This window comes from Curcuma longa, chromosome 11 (assembly GCF_044706935.1).
Source record: "Curcuma longa cultivar G26 ecotype Majalengka, Jawa Barat chromosome 11, ITB_CL_G26_1.1, whole genome shotgun sequence".
NCBI classification, from domain to species: Eukaryota; Viridiplantae; Streptophyta; class Magnoliopsida; order Zingiberales; family Zingiberaceae; genus Curcuma; species Curcuma longa.
The window spans coordinates 9,486,459-9,502,652 of record NC_133871.1 but is presented as its reverse complement, the minus strand read 5'-3'; the positions used below and the strand labels follow the sequence as shown (position 1 = coordinate 9,502,652).

Genomic DNA, 16,194 nt, shown 5'->3' with positions numbered 1-16,194 from the left:
ATGTTAAGATTGTCTGCCACATTGAATGTAATAGCTAATTGTAGAATGGATGTGAAAAACACACTGATAACTTGAAAAAGTAATTACTGAGGACAATTGACAAGGAACAAACAGGTGTGAGCATAACCAGTCCACTACTCCAACTCCTTGCGTAAAAATTGATGGTACAGCCAAAATCATTGTTGCAAAAGTTGACATGTAGTATAAAGTAATTATGCTACATATGAGAATCCAATCAACTTACTATGGTATCTAAGAGTAATCCAGAACTTTGAGGACAAAGTTCAAACTTTACATTGCAACTGACATCTTTTTTTAAAAAATGATTATTTGTCCATCTCATGGATGAGTTGATCAAGTTTTTGTTGATGCTAAAACTTTTTAATTTCCAATCAATGCCGTGAAAGACTCAAGAAAGATAACACCAAAAGCTAACCACATTACTTTACACGGGGAACTTGGGAGCTTAATGACATATTTAATGAGAAAATAAAATATCACCTTTTCCTTTATAAATGATGAGAATAGAAGTAATATGCATTAGGTTGCTGATAAAAATCAGCAGCTCAGTTAGAATAAATTCATATAGTTTAGTCGAAACACAGCCAGCGAAAAGCAAAAGATTCATGATTCTTCTTGTAATACAGATAAAGAAGAGACTCTGCTAGCATAGTCTTGTAGAGGTAGCAAGGCAGCAAAATAGAGCAGCATAGAGTCCAAGTTAAAACAATATCCCCAATAGCGGGCACCAGTAAGATCCATATGCATTACCTGAACGCTAGTCATGAAAGTGAGCATAGAAAAATATCTGTGAAAAAAAAAAATACAAGAGTGATGATTCAAACCATTTGAAATCCTTATTGATGATGTACAATCTATGGCAAGGAAGCAGCAAGATGACATATTGTCGCAAGAGTCAAGAATTTAATTGTCCACATAATGATATTAACAAAACAAAATAAAACACTAAAAATCTCTACCCTGGTAAGATCAAATTGACAATGCTATACCCTGTGACAATGAAGCAGATGAATATGAACTGGAAGTGCAATAATATTAGAAGAAACCTATTCTTAAAGATTACAAATTCTTTTTACGAGTAGACTAATAGAAATATTGATTAACACGCTTTTCTCAAGTTCTGAAATGGAGTTCATCTCGAAAACACCTGAAATTAGAATGCATACAAGAGAAAACATTCCTCACACAAACTCATGAAAGATAACCCAAGAAGACCACAGCAATATGTCACTGTTGACCTGATTCAGACAATGCCATCAATCTGCCAATGTGGCTCACTCATGAAGATTCATCGGAAGGCTTGCCTTCTTCGAGATTCGACTTCGCCGTGGGTTCCGCGTCCATCTCGGCTTTGAGGTCACTGATGCTCTTCTCCAGTTCATCGATCTTGCTCCCCATTTCATCAATCTTCGCGACTATTCCCTCAGACATCGCCTGGAACCTGGTCTGCATCTGCACGAGAAGGTTCTGAACGAACGCCGTCATGTCGGCGGTACTCTGCACCGAACCTTCGGATTCATGATCGCTGGCCTTCGGTGCGACGGGATTCGTGGAGGCCATGGCCGAACCCTAGATTTCTCGAACTAAAGGAACTGCTCTGCAACGATTTGACTGAAAATGGAGAGGAGAAACCGAGGCCCGGACCAATAGAGGCCCTCTGATTAATTACCAAAAATAGTTATTTCTCCATTAAAATCAAATCACACACACGCACGTGAGTCGCGGCTGCTACCGCCAAAACAACGTATGTTATCCTGTTCCTCCACATCAAAACAAACCAATATCGTACCGTTTGGAGACACCTGTCCGTTTGTGCTTACTTAAGTTGTGTCGGAGGATCATCTTACGCTCCAACCCCGAGGAGAACGTCGTTGGCTTCGTCTCCGTTCTAGTTAACGGTGCTTCTTTATAAATAAATAGAGTAACGCTTTAAAAACAAATTAGTTTGTTCGGCTTTCACTCCACTCTCTATAAATAATTGTCGAGAGATGCCTGCGAGTCCGTTTCCCGTCGCCAGCTATCGTCGCAGCCCTGGATCCCGCCCGAGGGAGGTCGGCGGCGAGACCCTCGTCTCGATCGCAGGTAATCACTCACTCCTTGTGCTTGGATCCTCGATCGCTCGCATTTTTGTATGATTTTTCTTTCTCGCTTTCGGTGATCGAAGCAGATTTCTCTTCGTCGGTGAAATCATAGGTTTTTTAGGTGGTTCTGCGTTTACTTGTTCTCGATTTATTAGATCTGAGTGGTTCATTGTGAGCAAATCGGCGGATTCGAAGAGATCGGGGTTTTCTACGCTTGTTTTGGTACTTCCACGGCTCCTTACTTCTTCGATTTGATGAGCACAGGTAATTTAGCTGCCAATTAGAGTTAATTTCAGGTCCTGGGAAAATCGAAGGTTGTAATTCGAGAAAGGAGTGTAGGTTTTGGTACCTGAGCTGAGCCTGTTGTCATTAATTTTCTTGAATCATGGAGATCCGGCTTTTCGATTTTCGTTAGTCTTATCTTTTATTTGTTTTTTTTCGAATATGTGAAAAGATCTCCTTACTTTGGTCGAAGTGACTTGATGCTGGTAGCTAATTAGCAGGTGAATTTAAGGGTAACGAACATAGCATTTGGAAAAAACACACTGGCGGAGAATAGGAGAGCATCCTCATGCTGTACGAAGGCAGCAGTCGTTGTGTTTGTTGGTCTGTGCTTGGTTGGAATATGGATGTTGACTTCCTCCAACATAGGCCCTGAAGATCTTTCTTATATAATTCCCAGATCGGAGGTCAAAGATAAAGCTTCTACTCCATCTTTAGATAGTCCAAGCACTGATGATGTCAGGAGTGGGGATACTGGAGATCCTGATAACACTGCTGAACAGAAATCGGATTCCAAGGAAGAGGATGGGCCTTCAAAGAGGAACGGAGGCACAAAGGTTGCATCTGATGACACTTCTGAAACTGATACATCAACTGGTGAAAATAGTGGAGAAACATTTGAGGATATGGTGCTGGAAAATGAAGACAGGCCACAGAAGGATGACAAATCTGACGGTGTTGGATCTCAGGAGAAGGTTGAGAATTTTCCTATTGAGAATCAGTCAGAAATTTTGAACGAGATCAGTAGCCGGAATGGGTCTACACATGTAGTAGAGTCGAAGGATGAGGAGGTGGTACAAGCATCCTCTTCAGAGGACCAGATCACAGATCACAACTGGAAACTTTGTAATGTCACTGCAAGAGCAGATTACATTCCGTGTCTTGACAATGAGGCAGCTATTAAGAAACTCCGAAGTACCAAGCACTATGAACACAGGGAGAGACACTGCCCTATACAGGCCCCAACATGCCTTGTTCCTCTTCCAGAGGGATATAAACAATCAATCAAGTGGCCAGAGAGCAGGGACAAGGTATCATATTTTTCTTTCTTATTTTTGCATCTCTCTCTCACACATACTCTCTGATTCAGTAAAAGGTTTGTTCGTTGAGCTTATCACTGTATTACAGATATGGTATAATAATGTTCCGCACACCAAGCTTGTAGCATATAAAGGACACCAAAATTGGGTGAACATTTCAAAACAGTATATCAGTTTTCCAGGAGGTGGAACTCAGTTCAAGCATGGTGCATTTCACTACATTGATTTTATTCAAGAGGTTCAATACTGACAACTGATCTTAGTATTTATCAGTCCCTTGAAGTCTCTTTTCCATGTTTGCTCCGTTTCTGGATGATCACTTTTGATATCTCAATGAATTTCTTTTCTTGCTTTTCTGGTTGATGGCATGCTGTCCCTTTTCTTTAGTCCTATCTCATATATGTTAAAAAGCTCAATGGTTTTTGCGATAATTTATTTTTCCTTTTAAAAAAAGAAGTCTTTTTAAGTTTTATTTCAGGAGGCAGTTATTGCTAACTCTGTTATCACATTGCACGTTTGACTTATAAATTTGCAGTCATGGCCAGATTTGGCTTGGGGGAGAAAAAGTCATGTTATTTTGGATGTTGGTTGTGGAGTGGCCAGCTTTGGAGGTTATCTCTTTGAAAGAGGTGTGCTTACTATGTCATTTGCTCCCAAAGATGAGCATGAAGCCCAAGTGCAATTTGCTCTTGAGAGAGGCATTCCAGCTGTATCAGCTGTGATGGGCACAAAAAGGCTTCCATTTCCAAGCAAGGTCTTTGATGTCATACACTGTGCACGCTGTAGAGTACCATGGCATATTGAAGGTGATGACTGCCCTCAAACTAAAATGATCTGTATTACATGGAACATTTGCATGGATCTTTATCATTGAAGCTTGCAGGTGGTGTGCTTTTGTTGGAGTTGAACCGCTTGCTCCGTCCTGGTGGCTTTTTCGTATGGTCTGCAACTCCAGTTTACCAAAAGTCACCTGAAGATATGGGGATCTGGCAAGGTAAAACTTGCAAAGTTGCCTGATTATGAATATTTTTTTGTTATTGTAAAATAGATCCAAGGACTAGGTCTAAAGATACTTAAGGGTAGCAATTACTTCATGGAAAAATTAATGCAGTAAATTTCTAAGTTTATTTCTCATCAAAGATGTCATTTTATAAAATGAATTTCCTTGTCAGGCCTCTATTGATGAAAATCTAGTTTGAGTTGGAGAATGAAAGTATGTTTAAACTAGTGTAAATTTTTCCTCACTACACGTAACAATCATATTATTATAGATGCTGGTTGCCATGGGTCTGTAACACGTTTGTGTTTTCAAAGCCTCCACAACAGTGTGACTTCTTTCTGTGGCCTCAAATTACCATTTGTTTTGTACAATTTCTATCATGAATTTAATTACTTAAGTTAGTTTATTAGGGATATATAATTAGCAGATAAAATGTTAAGCAAGCGTTGGCTTGAAGGTAACTCACATTTCTGCTCGGTTCACATAGCATAACCATTTGTTTTGTACAATTACTATCATGAGTTTAATTTACCAAGGTTACTTTATGAGGGATATATAATTAGCTGATAAAATATTAAAGGTGAACTTGCATTTCTGCACGGGTAACTAGGGTTCAAAATGCATAAGTTTCTCTACTTCAAGAAGCATATTTCTGTATTAACCAGAACTTTATGCAATTATCCCCCTCTTATCTTAGAGTAAAAAACATTTATACAATGCTAACTTTTTTTTCTGGGCAATTAACTATTACAGCTATGTCTGCACTTACAAAATCAATGTGCTGGAAGATGGTGGCTAAAAGAAAAGACAAAGTAAACAATATTGGCGTAGCTATCTACAGAAAAGCTTCTGACAATAGTTGTTATGATAAAAGAGCAGAACAAAATCCTCCTATCTGTCAAGAATCTGATAATCCAGATGCAGCCTGGTATGCTTATTATTGCCATAAGTTATTTATACATCTAATTTGGTTCACATTTTCTGGATTTTGTGTCTCATTCTGTTCGCCTTCTATATTATTCTCTTTACAGGTATGTCCCACTGCAAGCATGCATGCACAGGTTGCCAGTCGATTCTAGTAATCATGGGGTGGTTTGGCCGTATGATTGGCCGGCAAGACTTGAGAAAGTACCTTGCTGGTTGAACACTTCTCAAATTGGAGTTTATGGTAGACCGGCACCACAAGACTTTACGGCAGACTATTTACATTGGAAACATGTGGTTAGCACATCGTATGCTAATGGAATTGGTATCGACTGGTCTAGTGTGAGGAATGTCATGGACATGAGATCTGTTTATGGAGGGTAGGCTGGTCGATACATCTGGTTTCTCTTTATTGCCATCCTTTTGTTAGTTACATTTTGTTTTGTCACCTTCAAAGATTTATGTGAAAATCTCGGTTTGTTTGCAGTTTTGCTGCAGCTTTGCAAGAGATGAAGAAGGTCTGGGTGATGAACATTGTCTCGATTGATTCAGCTGACACTCTTCCCATTATCTATGATCGCGGGCTCTTCGGACTCTATCATGACTGGTGTGAATCATTTAGCACCTACCCGAGAACATATGATCTTCTCCATGCAGACCATCTATTCTCCACACTGAAGAAGAGGTTAGTCTATTATAATCTTTCACAAACTAGTACATTTTTTAACTTGTGAAAAAACATGCTAGTGAGTTAAAAGAGAATTTGTTTCTAGTAGATTTATTTACTGCAACCTTTTGGACTTGTAAAATAAAACCGGCCCACTAAAGTTATAGCTCAATCCTGAACATTAAATTAACTATATTCATAGTTAAGATATGATTCATGAAGTTAATCCCAAATAATTGAGACTTACAAGTTTTGGTAATGATGATATTCCTACGAATAGGATAGGAATAAACATACGTTAAATTTGTTCATAGAATTAAACATGAAATAATTATAGGAAATTATAAAGAATAAACAAAAATACTTTTCACAGTGATAAAATATTCCTGCTTAAAATATTTTGTTCCACTTGCCTAGTTCCTACAATCTGCCCAGATCAATATGCCTCATCTATTATGCCCCTGTGACCTGATTTGTCTTGCTTTGAGTTTTTTTTTCTTAATCTAACTACTCATTCAACCTAAACCACACCTGATCCCACAATTTGAATGGCCTGTTCTGTTTGGACAACCCACCTAATTTGACTAGATTGATCTGTCCACTTGCTCGATCTAGTCTGACTTAATAAGTTTGCCCACTCAATCTAGACTAGCTCATTTAACCAATCTAGCCCACCTTCTTGTCTTGACTCATCCAATCTGAGTTGTTCACTCAACTCGTTCAACTAGATTAATCAAATACACCAAATATTTAAGGTCCAATGCTTGCAACTTATACAATTTGATGATCGCGATGAATATAAATACATGCTTAAACCTTGCATTCTTCACTTGCTAACTTTTTGATGACATTTTATAGGTGTCCGATATTGCCTGCAATTGTCGAGGTAGACCGGATGCTAAGACCCGGAGGAAATCTGATTGTAAGAGACCATGTCGATACAATTTCCTCAATAGGAAATCTTGCTAAATCTCTTCACTGGGAAATCCGAATGACATACTCAAAGGACAAAGAAGGATTGCTATATGCTCAGAAGTCGATGTGGCGACCATCAGAGTCTGAAACAAACACACTGTAACACTGTAGATGCCCTGAGCCTCCCTCTGCATAGTCTTATAAATAAATTTTGATAATTTTCATGCAGTATTTGTATGATTTGATTGCCGCCCTCGAGTTAGAACAATTATCTCTCTTACTTTTTAACAACACGATATTCAAAAGATATTTTAGCTTTATTAGATAAAACACAATACTCAAAAACACACTATCAGTGTCACTGGTCCTTATAAAACACCACTGCTGGTGGAAAAACTCAATGTAGATTAAGATGAAGTTTAACTTTGTGACCTTCTAGTAAATCTCCTGACCAACAAGCTTCTACAGTCAGTTACTTGCTGATGCATTTGAGCTTGGATTCTGTTGTATTGCTTGTATTGTTATCATTTTTCAGTTGGAAGCTTCCTGCCACTGCCCCCACCCCAACCTACCTAGGAATTAATGGGAGTGGGGATACTACAAGCACATTAGCAATCCGAGGTCACTGGTGAGACATAAAGGCTGTGGTGGTCATCACTTTAAACGAGAGACGAGTAGTGGTACCTTAATGGAATCCACTTAGTCCACCTTAGTTGACCCCTGTTCACTATTGCCATTTTGCTACTATAAAGAGCTACTCAGATCCAGTGCGAGCGCAACCACTGAAGTGCAACAACTGCAGTTCACTGAATTGAACAGAGATGGATGAGATCGGTGGTGCTGCCAATTACTGCCACCAGGCAGCTCTAGAAGTTGGCCTCTCGCAGGGAGCTTCTGAGTGCTTCGACGACGATGGCCGTCTCAAGAGGACTGGTAAGAAATCACAAAGGCTTCAGTTCCAGTGTTTCTGTAGTTTTTTGTTCTCGAGTTATATCAATCTTTGCAGGCACTGTGTGGACTGCAAGCGCTCACATCGTAACTGCGGTCATCGGCTCTGGAGTGCTCTCTTTGGCCTGGGCCGCCGGTCAGCTCGGATGGGTCGTTGGCCCCGCCGCCATGCTTCTCTTCTCCTTCGTAACTTACTACACATCTGCTCTCCTCTCCGACTGCTACCGCTCCGGTGATCCCGCTGCCGGCAAGCGCAACTACACCTACATGGACGCCGTCCGTGCCAACCTTGGTACTCACCGGAAAAAGAGAAGTGAACTCTGTAAAATTGCAGTCTTTACTAACCTCCATTTTCAAACAGATGACTTCAAGGTGAAGCTGTGTACCTCAACATCGTCGGAGTCGCGATTGGGTACACCATCGCCGCTTCCATTAGCATGGTGTGAGTAAATTGATCGAACAGTTGTGTCATCGAGCTATTTGTCTTCGAAGGCGAGTGTCTGAGGTTGGTTTTGTGTCGAAACAGAGCGGTGAAAAGATCGAATTGCTTCCACGATAATGGAGACGACGACGACGCCCCCTGTGAAGTAAACAGCAACCCTTACATGATCATGTTCGGTGTGGTGCAGATCATCTTCTCGCAGATTCGTGACTTCGACCAGATTTGGTGGCTGTCCATCGCCGCTGCCGCCATGTCCTTCACCTACTCTTCCATCGGCCTTGGGCTCGGCATCGTCCAAGTGATAAGTAAGCTGAAGTTGGATCGTCCAACTCGATTCGGTTCCATGTGAAATGAGCTCGGAGGTCTAAATTCTTCTTCTTCTTTTAACAGAAAATGGCGAATTCAGAGGTAGTCTCACCGGAATCAGCATCGCCGCCGTCGGCCAAATGGACAAAATCTGGCGCAGTTTCCAAGCCTTCGGCAACATCGCATTCGCCTACTCCTACTCCATCATCCTCATTGAAATCCAGGTACCTGATCAAAATGAGAGAGGTTTCGATTGAGAAAACACAGTGTGTGTGTGTGTGTGGACACTCATTTTGGCATTTTGACGAACGAGTTCAGGACACGATCAAAGCGCCTCCGCCGTCGGAGGCGAAGGTGATGAAGAGGGCGACGGTGATCAGCGTGGCAGTGACCACCGTCTTCTACATGCTCTGCGGGTGCATGGGATACGCGGCCTTCGGCGACCTGGCGCCGGGGAACCTCCTCACCGGCTTCGGGTTCTACAACCCCTTCTGGCTCCTCGACATCGCCAACGTCGCCATCGTCGTCCACCTCGTCGGCGCCTACCAGGTCTACTGCCAGCCCCTCTTCTCCTTCGTGGAGAAGTGGGCGGCGGCGACGTGGCCGGACTCTCGATTCGTCTGCAACGAGATCGAGGTGCCCTTGTGGCCGAGCGGGAGGGGGTACAAGTACAAGATCAACCCTTTCAGGGTGACGTGGCGGACGGGGTTCGTGGCAGCGACCACGGTGGTGTCGATGCTGCTGCCGTTCTTCAACGACGTGGTGGGGCTGCTGGGCGCGCTGGGGTTTTGGCCGCTCACGGTGTACTTCCCGGTGGAGATGTACATCGTGCAGAGGAAGGTGGAGCGGTGGAGCACCAGGTGGGTGTGCCTCCAGATTCTGAGCCTCGCGTGCCTCGTCATCACCGTCGCCTCGGCCGCCGGCTCGATCGCCGGAGTCGTGAGCGACATCAAGGTTTACCGGCCGTTCCAAGGCTAGGGAAAGTTCAATGTCATCCCTGTAATTTACCTCCGCTTACAAAGTTTCTCTTAAAATCTCAAATTTATCAAAATGGCCCATATAGTCTCATAATTTCCTTAAAGAATCTCAATGTCAAATTGAAATTGTGTGAAAAAGTAAATAATTGAAAAATCGAAAGGGAATTTTGTAAGAAAAAAAAGTAATGTTTAGGGGGCGAAATGAAATATTTATGTATTTAGTATTTAATTAATTAGGAGAGTAATTATGTATGTGTTTATTTAGTTTTATGTTGTTGTTTGTAATCATTCAAGAAATAGAAAAGGAGCTTGAACATTTAACAATAAATTAAATAAATTAGTTTGAATATTAATGAGCTTGATTCAAATAAATTTGAATAAAAATTAAGAGAGCATTCTTTCTATTGGACGGAGTTTCTTTTTTATTTATTATCAAAAGGATATCTCAATACATTTATTTTTAAAAAATATTATTATTATTGATGTTATTAAAGTAATTATAGGTTCATAGTTATTAGCATAAATATTTTAAGATCAACATAAATAAATTATATTATAATAATTATAATTTATGACTTTTGTAATATAAACTATTATTTTTGATGGTATTACAATAGTTATGGATTTATAATTATTATAGCATGGACACTTTAACTCATGGACACTTTAACTATCAACATAAATAAATTATATTATAATAGTTATAAATTATGACTCTTACAATAGAAATATTTCATTTCTTATCAACATTAATCAGATCAATATAATATTATAATAGTTAAGAATTATAACTATTACAATATAGATAATTTATTTTTAATTAATATTGATCAGTATTATATTATAACAACTACGAAATCATAACTATTATAATTATATAATTGTAGTAATTACAGATTCATAACTATTATAATTGTGTAGTAGCTATACAATCTCGTATCTATTATAATTGTATAATAGCTATGAATTCGTAATGGTTATAATAACATCAAAAATATAAATAATTTTAAAAAATAAAATATATAGACCCTTTGATAATAAATTAAAAAGTATAAATATGAATGATTATAGAATGTCCTTTCACAGTAAATGTATTTGAGTCAAAATAAGTTATTTAAGTAGTAAAGCATAAATATTTTATAGAAAAAAAAATCACATGCAAATTTTCAAATCAATTGAGTTTTTTTTTTAGGTTTAAACAAATTTAAAACTCTAATTCAATTGTTTTTTTTGTTAATCCAATTATCTAACTTTTACTAAGGTGGACCTCACAAATTGATCACCAGATAAATTTAAAAAGTACAATAGATCTAACGGTTTAGCATCATGAACAATTTGTACACCATGAGGCATGAGCATTTGATATGTCCTATAAGAAAATCAAATTATAATTATACCAATTATCCCGTCCAGTCATTTATTCATCCCGTCGTGTCTCAGAGGACAAATTCAATTGTTAAACATGATGCACTTGCACCTACCCACCTTTTATCCTTCCTTTTTTTTTCTTCTGATTTTTCAACTCACTTTTCATGGTGGAATCTTTATAAACATTTGGGAGAAAGCAAATAAATTTCAGAACTAGAAGAAAAAAAAGTAGAATTTGATTAGCCAAATGCTGCGCGATCTCCTTCCTCTTTTCTTGAAAAAGTAAACTAGAAATCAAAGATAAAGTAAAAAAACAAAAGGAAAGCAAAAAAAGTGTAAATTTTGTGTTCTTCCTTTTTTTCCAACGAGATGTTTCTGGCAGAATCCAAACAAGATTCTTTAGGAATCCAAAAAAAGCAGCGGCCGCAAATTGACGGCCGCCGCACTTTCTCGCAGGGCCAAAGGATTCTAAAGCTGCGGCGGCGGCGGCCGACTGTTGCCTGTTTCCGAGACGTTGCGTTTGAGCCTTTGGAGACAAAGAAAATGATTGAGTTTGTTGCTGGAGAGATTGGACAGAGATCTTGCTTACGTCACTGAATCTACGATCATGGGATCTTATCTTAGATATTGTTATATCAAAAAGAGGAAATAAAAAAATGATTGCCAGAAACTCTGCTGGTGACGATTTAAGGCAGTTTCTTAACGATATGCTCTAGACATTTTTAAAAGTTCAGAGCAACGTTTTGAGAAATTCCAAAACTCAATAGTTCAGTTTAAGAATTTTAATCTTTCTTTATTAATATTTTAATTTTTTTTTAAAAAATAAATATCCCTCTATTTCAATTTATCTAAGAAATAAAAAATATTTTTCTAGCTTGATTCATTTTTACTCGTGTGGAAATCCAATTCTCCTACAGAGTTTTAAATTTTAGAAATATTTAATAAAAGGGCAATTGCCCTTAAAAACCCTCTTGTTTTAACATTTTACAATAATTACTAAAGCAATATAATTTCATAATATTTTCACTCTGATAGACACTCCGAAGAAGAAGAAGAAATCATGCTAGCTCACAACTTTCATCTATAAAAACTTTTCGTATAAACATTCGACATGGATCAAATCTTTTACACGAAATAAACATAAGCTTGTGTTTCTTCTTTTCAGAAGTAGTTCAACCTCTACAACAATTCCCTTTTTATCTTTGTCTTCTTATTCAACAAAACAAACTAAAACAAAGCGAGAAAACCGAATGAAGAAGACATTCTTCCAAGTAAACACAAACTGAAGCAGTATCTGTACAATTTGCCCTGATCACTTTATCTACATGAAATATACAGACAATGGCAGATCATTATGTAGACTTGAATTTGTCCAACTGATGATTCCTCTGCACCAATTCATTGCGCAAAGATAAACACAATAAATTTACAGAAGAAAAAACACAAGTCATTTTCGGACGGAATTCACTCACCAAGAGGGCACATGTTTCGTCTAAAAGAGGTTGAATCACTGACACATAGCTCTTGATATCTTGCCTCAGAGTTTCATAATCCTGTTCTTGGCCCATGAGCAATCTGATTAAGGTTTCCCTTTCTGGTACCAGTTTTAGGGCTATCTGTCGATTATCAAACTTCATTTATCAGCATTGTGAGATGAAGACGACATATCGAACCGGCTTATAGAAATGTAGCAGCTGCTACCTTGTAAGCAGCTGATGAGATCCAACCGTGCCATGGCTTCAAAACCTCACCGTATGCTTCGTCCACCACTTGCTCCAGTTTTAACTCAGGGTTCTTGTCCAACTTTTGGAACAAAGTTAAACTGAAAACTACAGACCTATTTAAACACCGAGAAAAGAAACTAAGACATTCATTTCATTAGATATTTTGCAAGTTTTTGTTGGATATGATCCATTTTTGTTGTTGTACCTAGTGAGCCAAAGAGTTGCTCTTGAACAGCTTCCAGCTTTTCTCGAAGTGCCTTGTGCTACTTCTTTCTTCACTATCTCTACTAAACTTGAATTCAGGTCTGGATCCAACATCAGTACCTCTTCCACTCTCTAGACAAGAGTTTCCATTATTTCAGTATCTATCTATCTATCGGTCTATCTATCTATCTATCGAAATAATGATGTATCAACATTATGAGAATTAGTATTGTAAATTCATTCTGCAACCAATTGCAGGAATAGCTATTCTATCAAATATCATCACGAATAAACCCAAGAACATTCCCTAGGAATAGTTGCAGGAATAGCTATTTCAGGAAAAAAAGAAGTATAGATAGACAAATTTATCTAGTTTTCCTTGAAATATCAAAAAATTCTCACTTCTTCTGAATCTAGAATCTATCATTGAACTTTGACAGTGATCATTGAATCACTAAAGGATCATTCTAAAATCAATGCCTTCCTTTCTAGATATATAAGCTTTGAAATCTAAAGAAACTCACCTCAATGCATGAAGATTCAAGCAAAGCTTATAAAGTTTCAATATCTCAACATTTCACTGTATATCCTAAAGCTTTTACAAGCTAATGAAATTAAGAAGATTATCCAAATGGTTCTACAAGTTAGGGAAACCAAGTAGATTGTTGATGAAGAACCCAACACAAACAGTTGATTCAGAAACAAAATATTCAGCAAAGTTATTATCCTAAAGTTTGTACAAGTTAGGGAAACTAATTAAGTGGATTGTCGATGAAGAACCAAACATAAACAGTGGATTCAGGAACAAAATTTTCAGGTCTCAAATGCCAATAAATATTGCTGAAATGCCTGAAAAGTTTCGATACCTCAATGTTTGTCTGTATATCTTGCCTTAGCACCAGCATAGTAGGACCAATCTTATCTGCGGAAACAAACAGCCACAAATTTTCCCCTAATTTCCTTTTCAATCAAACAAAAAAACAAGAACAAGAAAAAGAATTCATGACAAATTCCTTCCTCGGATCTTTTTTTTAATATATTTTTGTAATTCAGAAAGCAAACACAATGAAGCAGACCGAGGAGGTGGAGCAGCAGATTGGAGGCGGAGAGAAGGGCCATGGTGGATGCCTTGTTCTCCTCGAGCTTGAACAAGGAGAGCTCCTCCAGTGCCATCCTGACCTCCGACCACCCTTCCCTGTCGCCTGCGCCCGTCGTCTCCGGTGGCCTGGCGCTCTTCGTGGCTTGCTCCGGCACCGGCGGGTCGGCTGGTCGGCTCGTCCTACCCATGCAAGATCCCCCGTGGATGAGGAAGGTGAAGGAGGCCTGAGTACGAGGCAGGTCAACGAAGGTACTGGTTCTTCTTCCCTGGCCTGCCATGATTATATCGTCGCTTAGCCTCCCCCTCCCGAGAATTGTTTAATCTCGATGAACATTATTGTATGCGCAATTGGCGAGCTCAGTCTCCTCGCTCTCTCTCTCTTCTGTGCTTTCTCTCCAAGTAAACAAGTGGTGGGTGTGTTCTTGGTAATTCTGACCATATTTAGCATAATGACAAAGGATTTGGCGGGCTTTAGCTAGATTCTATTAGCGATCTAGTCCAAGTCATCATCAACCACCTTAACAAATCGAAATACTATGCATCTAGACGACGACAAGCCTACCATGAATAGCATAATTAAGATTGGCTTTGCTAACCGTCGAGCGAAGAACTAATCGAAATACTATACTCAATTTCGATCCAATCTAGAGCATAATTTGACTTTGATTCATTTATTTATCTTTTAGGGAAATAAATCTTGATGTATGTTGACCACCAATCATATAATTAAATCCATATATATCTCAATAATTGAATGAGTGAGCACACATCGAAGGAGACAGAAAAAATAATTATTATTGTAATTATTATTATTATAAACATAAACAGCTTCATGCTTAGCCATAACCTTTTGATTCTTCTGGTCTCCCATAAGTTTCCTAATTGTTATTTTGCCCCCTAAAGTTTAAAGTATTATGCAAAATAAGTTATTCGTTATGTGATGAGGTAACACGTAATATATTTTAACTTGGGGGAGTAAAATTAAATGTTGTCGTCATAAAAAATAACGGTTATGCGGTAGATATTCAGTGTTGACTTTGTTTGTATATTAATTAATATTATTGCGTCATCTGAAACCTGATGTAATATAAAAATCGTGTTTACTTTGAAGGAGAGATTGATGGAGGGATGATAGAGGTTTTAAAGAATAAAGTCAACGTGTGATTACACATGGCGTTTCCTTAGGAGACTTGAGAGTTTCCTTACATCTTCATCGTCACGCGAGAGAAACAAAAAAATATATATATTTTTATAGTTTTTATTCTATTATTAAAATGTTCTTTTGATTTATAAAATATTTGGGTCCCATAAATATTTTTGTAATTATTAATTTATATTTTAATTTGTGTTATAAATATAAATTTGTAGTATTTTTAAAAAGTGACGACCACAGTGGGAGTCGAACCCACGACCTTCTGATCCGAAGTCAGACGCGCTAATCCACTGCGCTATGCGGTCAGTTGCATTTAAGTTCGAACGATTAAGAATTAATTCTAATACTTTGCTTTGCAAACCCTCATTTAGGCTCGTCAGTCTCGGCTGGATTTCATCGTCTCCGATCCTTCCAATCGAGTAATGATTTAGGCCCGACCTGTTCTCATCCACTAGAACTTTGCAGGACGACATGCGATTTCGTGATGTTTCTTAGTTTTCTTAGGTAATGATTTGAATAGCGATGCTACTTAGCGAGTTCATTTGGTTCCAAGTTCCCCTTTTTTTCATGCATTTCTACGATGAATATATGGAGCATGCTAATCTGTTTGAATAGATCGAGTAGTAGTGTACGAGATTCTTAAAGACATGAACTTTCTGCCGAATCTTACAGCGGTATTATCATGAGGTTGCTACTGGTGCGAAATGTTTCCATTATTCTTGGATGACAATCTCTCTTAGGAAGTTAACTTGATATCAAATTACACTTTGTTTTTTTGATGAATTTCTATCAATTTCTGGAGAATGCTAACCTGCTTGCATAGATCAATTAACAGCATTCAAGTCTTAAAAATGCCAACTTTCTGCAAAATTCTGATTGGGTGCAAACTGTCTCTGTTCATTTGATATCAAATTACTTTTCTTTGTTCCTTTTTGGATCCATTTCTATCAATATATGAAGAATGCTAATCTGTTTTCATAGATCAATTAGTATCATTTGAGTCTTAAAAATGTTAGCTTTCTGCAAAACTTTGATTCAAAGCA

At 38.3% G+C, this 16,194-nt stretch overlaps 3 protein-coding genes, 1 non-coding gene and 1 pseudogene across 4 annotated transcripts; 2 read left to right on the top strand and 3 right to left on the bottom strand.

Moving 5' to 3' along the window:
- Positions 1 to 1,029: 1,029 nt before the first annotated feature.
- Positions 1,030 to 1,667, bottom strand: LOC141841735 (heat shock factor-binding protein-like). The gene has a single exon (XM_074729927.1). It carries the CDS (start codon positions 1,579 to 1,581, stop codon positions 1,300 to 1,302), a length of 282 nt encoding a protein of 93 aa, XP_074586028.1. The 5' UTR covers positions 1,582 to 1,667; the 3' UTR covers positions 1,030 to 1,299.
- Positions 1,668 to 1,986: 319 nt separating this feature from the next.
- Positions 1,987 to 7,195, top strand: LOC141841678 (putative methyltransferase PMT26). The gene is made up of 9 exons (XM_074729861.1): positions 1,987 to 2,103; positions 2,606 to 3,415; positions 3,513 to 3,662; positions 3,960 to 4,230; positions 4,308 to 4,418; positions 5,178 to 5,352; positions 5,456 to 5,728; positions 5,836 to 6,033; positions 6,874 to 7,195. Exons 2-9 carry the CDS (start codon positions 2,732 to 2,734, stop codon positions 7,091 to 7,093), a joined length of 2,082 nt encoding a protein of 693 aa, XP_074585962.1. The 5' UTR covers positions 1,987 to 2,103; positions 2,606 to 2,731; the 3' UTR covers positions 7,094 to 7,195.
- Positions 7,196 to 7,735: 540 nt separating this feature from the next.
- Positions 7,736 to 9,676, top strand: LOC141841679 (amino acid permease 4-like; annotated as a pseudogene).
- Positions 9,677 to 12,085: 2,409 nt separating this feature from the next.
- LOC141841503 (glycolipid transfer protein 3-like) lies at positions 12,086 to 14,377 on the bottom strand. Its single transcript, XM_074729675.1, has 6 exons — positions 13,976 to 14,377; positions 13,766 to 13,821; positions 12,901 to 13,031; positions 12,673 to 12,808; positions 12,444 to 12,587; positions 12,086 to 12,359 (listed from the first exon to the last, which is right to left on the bottom strand). The coding sequence occupies exons 1-6, from the start codon at positions 14,274 to 14,276 to the stop codon at positions 12,324 to 12,326; spliced, it is 804 nt and encodes a 267-aa protein (XP_074585776.1). The 5' UTR covers positions 14,277 to 14,377; the 3' UTR covers positions 12,086 to 12,323.
- A 1,005-nt stretch (positions 14,378 to 15,382) lies between these two features.
- On the bottom strand, positions 15,383 to 15,456 carry TRNAR-UCG (transfer RNA arginine (anticodon UCG)). Its single transcript has one exon. It is a non-coding gene; the product is annotated as a tRNA-Arg (tRNA).
- Between the last annotated feature and the right edge of the window lie 738 nt (positions 15,457 to 16,194).